Here is a 4,295-nt window from a genome sequence, read left to right as displayed (position 1 = left end):
TCTTGGAAACGGAAACTACAATATTATTCAATGAACTTATTGATCTTATTACAGAGAAACTTACATAATCCAACATGAAATCAAAACTCAAAAGCACATAAACATGTACGGCTTGGTACGTAAATAAATATATTACTTCCAAAACATAAATAGTTCGAAAACTTCACGAGATATACAACTAACGTGAAGTCAATGGGAAAAAACACAAAACAAAAGGACATATTCTCCCTTTGTGGCTTTAACTTCTCTTCTTCTTCTTTAAAACACTCCATTTATTCGCTCGTGAGGCTTTTCCTTCTGATTCCTCTTTTCCTGCATGGATCAAATTGTCTATAGATGAGGTAAAATATATGAAGGTTTTCATTAATCAAATATTCGATTCAATGTGCTTAGTAGCATAGAAAAAGACTGCAAAATATGACAGATATATTACCTTGATCCAGAGTGTAAAACGCAGTTCCTAGTAGTGAGGAGGAGGTGGAGATGTGTAATAATAGTGGTAAGGGGGTGGTGGAGATTTGTAAACTGGTGGAGGAGGCGGTGGTGACTTATACTTGTAAACGGGTGGTGGTGGGGATTTGTAGACTGGAGGAGGTGGTGGAGGAGACTTGTACTTGTAAACAGGTGGTGGTGGAGATTTGTAGACCGGAGGAGGTGGTGGTGGTGATTTGTATTTGTAAACGGGTGGTGGTGGAGATTTGTAGATTGGAGGAGGTGGTGGTGGTGACTTGTATTTGTAAACCGGAGGAGGTGGTGGAGGAGACTTATACTTGTAAACGGGTGGTGGTGGAGACTTGTACTTATAAACGGGTGGTGGTGGGGATTTATAAACGGGTGGAGGTGGTGGTGGAGACTTGTACTTATAAACGGGTGGTGGTGGGGATTTATAGACCGGTGGAGGTGGTGGTGGAGACTTGTATTTGTAAACGGGTGGTGGTGGGGACTTGTACTTGTAAACAGGTGGTGGTGGGGATTTATAGACCGGTGGAGGTGGTGGTGGAGACTTGTATTTGTAAACGGGTGGTGGTGGGGACTTGTACTTGTAAACAGGTGGTGGTGGTGATTTATAAACTGGAGGAGGAGGTGGTGGTGACTTGTACTTGTAAACTGGAGGAGGAGGTGGAGGAGACTTGTATTTGTAAACAGGTGGTGGTGGAGATTTATAAACCGGAGGAGGTGGTGGCGGGGATTTGTACTTATAAACTGGAGGTGGTGGTGATGAGTACACGTACTTCTTGGTTGGTGGAGGAGGAGAACTATAGTAGTAATTTGCTTTGCATTCTAAAGGAAAGCTAAGGGACAGTAAAGCCACTACAAGAGTGGCGAGAAGAGAGACTATTTTAGCCATTTTTGGTGTGCCAATGAATCCTCCCCAAAGCCTGCTTTTATAGCTCAACGTAAGGCTTCAACTCATCATTTATAATCACAATGATATTAACTATAATTAATTGTGTTTATTATTTAAATAGAGTAGTTTGAACTGGCACTCTTATATCAACTAGTAAAATTAATGAAACTGGAGACCTGGAATTGGGAGTATATTTTATTAGGCAGAAAGATATAGGAAAACAAAAAAGAAAGCATTCATAATTTTTGTCATCACAAGTATGCTTGGAAGACTTTGAAAGTATTGTGTGAATGCTTAATTTGCCATTTTATTTCTTTCAAAATAATGAAAATCAAATGAATTTAATGACGAGAGACCTCGCAATTACATGACTATAATTTTCGGTTAACCTATCAACTTCGTTTTCGTTAACTCTCTTTTACGTGCATGTAAATTTAATTTCAAACGTCATTTTCACGTAACAGTTCTTTGGACCAATATATGACATGACTCTAGCCGCTCTTGGAAGACTTTTCCTTAGATCCGTAAATCTTAGCCACTAGAAAAAAAAAAACCAATATATAGTTGTTCTAGAAAAATAAAATTTTATCACTGAAAAAAGGCAGGTAGATTAAAAAAAGTACAGAGCATATGAGACTCTTTAGTAGGACGTGTTGTTACACTGTTTTTTATTTATTTTTATCGAGTGTCCAATACCTGCTTTAGGAGTCAATTAATCTGGATTCACTTCGAAAAGTCGGGTAAGACTTTTTATTATATATCTAGAACTCTAACCCAATATCTCTGATTAAGGATAAATGATTAATACTCCACAACGTGTATTATTACACTGCTATAACAATAACGTTTCACACTATTATAAAATAATAAGATGGTCATTATTAAAATAAATAAGAAAGTTGTTTTGTGAAACTACATGTTAATCTGATTGAATTTCTCTTAAGCTCTTGTTTTACAAGTTATATAAATAGGAATTCTATACATGTGTGAAACAACTTTGTTTCTTGCCTTCTTCCCCGATATAAAATTCCAACGTCCGAGTGACATAGACCTATTCCGAAATAAAAATAAAAATGTATTTGCTTATGTCCTTAAAGTAAACTTTTGAAATTACCAAATACCTAATTAAGTTTGAAATCTTACATTTGAGCAATATTGTATGGTGTTAACCTTAGAAACGTAGTACACGGCATTAAATTTTGCCGATCGAAGAATATCTTCATCAAAATGCGTCCTACCTCGAGGTAGAAAATACATTAAAAGAAATGGAACTCCTTAAAGTCTCAAATTTTATTGGATTTAGAATAGTCTTAACCTACCTTATCAGCTAGCTCAATATATATTATATAGTCTCAATACTATTGGATGTGATTGTTTGAAATTTTCAAAAGTATAAGTGAAAGTAATCTAAGTGTGGAAATTAAAATAAGGAACTTCGTCCACATGGATCGAAGATAATTTTCTAGGTTCTTTTATATCATTTTGTGAAGGCCAACTAATATTTATTTATTTAATGTTACTTTAAACAAAAAGATGATGGGTTCGTTTAAAAGAAGCCTCCTCGCTTTCATAAATTGATATTTGTTCGAAATTCAATTTCAAATTCGGACAAAATTAAGTTATGTAATTAATTACGAAGTTAACTTCTTAAATACTTATTCTTTTAAAATTTTGAAAAATGACCGAACAAATAATATTATCTCTTGGCTTAAATAAATGTCAGTCACGAAAACATAATACTACAACGCCAAGAAATACAACAGTAAAATGTGACTAGAGCGTTATCTAAAATTTAACACTAGTGGATAAAAAGTACCATTGTCTTGTACCTTTGTGACATTGATACAAAGTTAGTATAATAGGTATATTTGTATAGAGTTGTAGGAAGAAGACATCGGGTTTTGTTTCACCCACTACTGAATTGACTACATCAACGTGTGAACTCCATGCAAAATTCTATAATCTTGAGAGTTGAAATTGTTGTGGCCTAGAGTTACGTAAGACATTAAGTTATCGCACACAGAAATAATTTACTATTATTAAGTGTTACTCCCCGTTTCAATTTAGATGAGTTACTTTGACTCGTCACAGAATTTAAGAAAAAAAAAAGATTTTTGAAACTTGTGGTCTTAAAAGCTTAAGGGTAAAAGCTTTGTGGGCCATGACATTTGTGTGGTTATAAAAGTTTTTCATTAAGGGTAAAATGAGTAACATGAAGAGTTTAAAGTTGAATTATTTTCAATTTAGAAGTGTGTCATTTATTTTGGAACATACTAAAAAGAAAAATACCTCATGTAATTTGAAATGGAAGGAGTATTAATTATCTCCAATTCATTATTATGGGTGATATATGAAAATTATCATGTTATTAATTGCTTTCTAAGGTGTATTTCTAGTCAAACATGGAATACATGGAGGGAGTGTAAAATTGAGAGGATAAAAAAAGGAAAAGGAAAATTTGAGAAAATTAATCACCAAAATCCTATATTTTTCCTCCTCCCAAGAAAAAAAAAGAAGAAAAGGCCACTTTGTTAATTTTTGAAATTGAGATCAATGGCGAAAATTTGTGAAAGCACACCCGACTGTCAGGGGAAATATAGAGAAAAACATATCGGATCAATTTTATTGATATGATGTCAAAAATGAATTACACGTTTGGGAAATAAAACTCCTAACTATATATACGAACATACATCTGGGTCGATCGGACCATAAATAAAGAAATTAACAGCTAAGCCCAAACGTTACACTACTAAACTGATTGGGCCTCTCTCTGTTACTAGGCTGGCCCAAACTAACTTGAGGTCCAACATCCCCGCAAGCTGGAAGGGGAAGCCATTCCAAGCTTGAAGATAAAGAATTGTTGTTGAGCACCTAGTAATGACTTGGTAAAAATATCAGCCAACTCAGAGGAGGTAGAGATGGAGTGAAGCTCAATAATGCCAAA

At 34.7% G+C, this 4,295-nt stretch overlaps 1 protein-coding gene across 2 annotated transcripts; it reads right to left on the bottom strand.

Moving 5' to 3' along the window:
• On the bottom strand, nt 1-1,384 carry LOC104086004 (extensin-3). Of its 2 annotated transcripts, none has more exons than XM_070199993.1 (2): nt 434-1,384; nt 1-312 (listed from the first exon to the last, which is right to left on the bottom strand). In XM_070199993.1, the coding sequence occupies exon 1, from the start codon at nt 1,346-1,348 to the stop codon at nt 461-463; it is 888 nt and encodes a 295-aa protein (XP_070056094.1). In that variant the 5' UTR covers nt 1,349-1,384; the 3' UTR covers nt 1-312; nt 434-460. The 2 variants fall into 2 exon arrangements, with proteins under 2 accessions (XP_070056094.1, XP_009588443.2); XM_009590148.3 differs by having other exon boundaries at nt 1-330; nt 434-1,371.
• Nucleotides 1,385-4,295: the final 2,911 nt, after the last annotated feature.

The sequence above is a fragment of the Nicotiana tomentosiformis genome, chromosome 4, assembly GCF_000390325.3.
Source record: "Nicotiana tomentosiformis chromosome 4, ASM39032v3, whole genome shotgun sequence".
Taxonomy (NCBI): Eukaryota; Viridiplantae; Streptophyta; class Magnoliopsida; order Solanales; family Solanaceae; genus Nicotiana; species Nicotiana tomentosiformis.
The sequence above is the reverse complement of the archived record's forward strand: the minus strand, read 5'-3'. Positions and strand labels throughout refer to the sequence as shown.

Coding starts and splice junctions, on each gene's coding strand:
- LOC104086004 (XM_070199993.1), bottom strand. CDS start 1,348: ATGGCTAAAATAGTCTCTCTTCTCGCCACTCTTGTAGTGGCTTTACTG.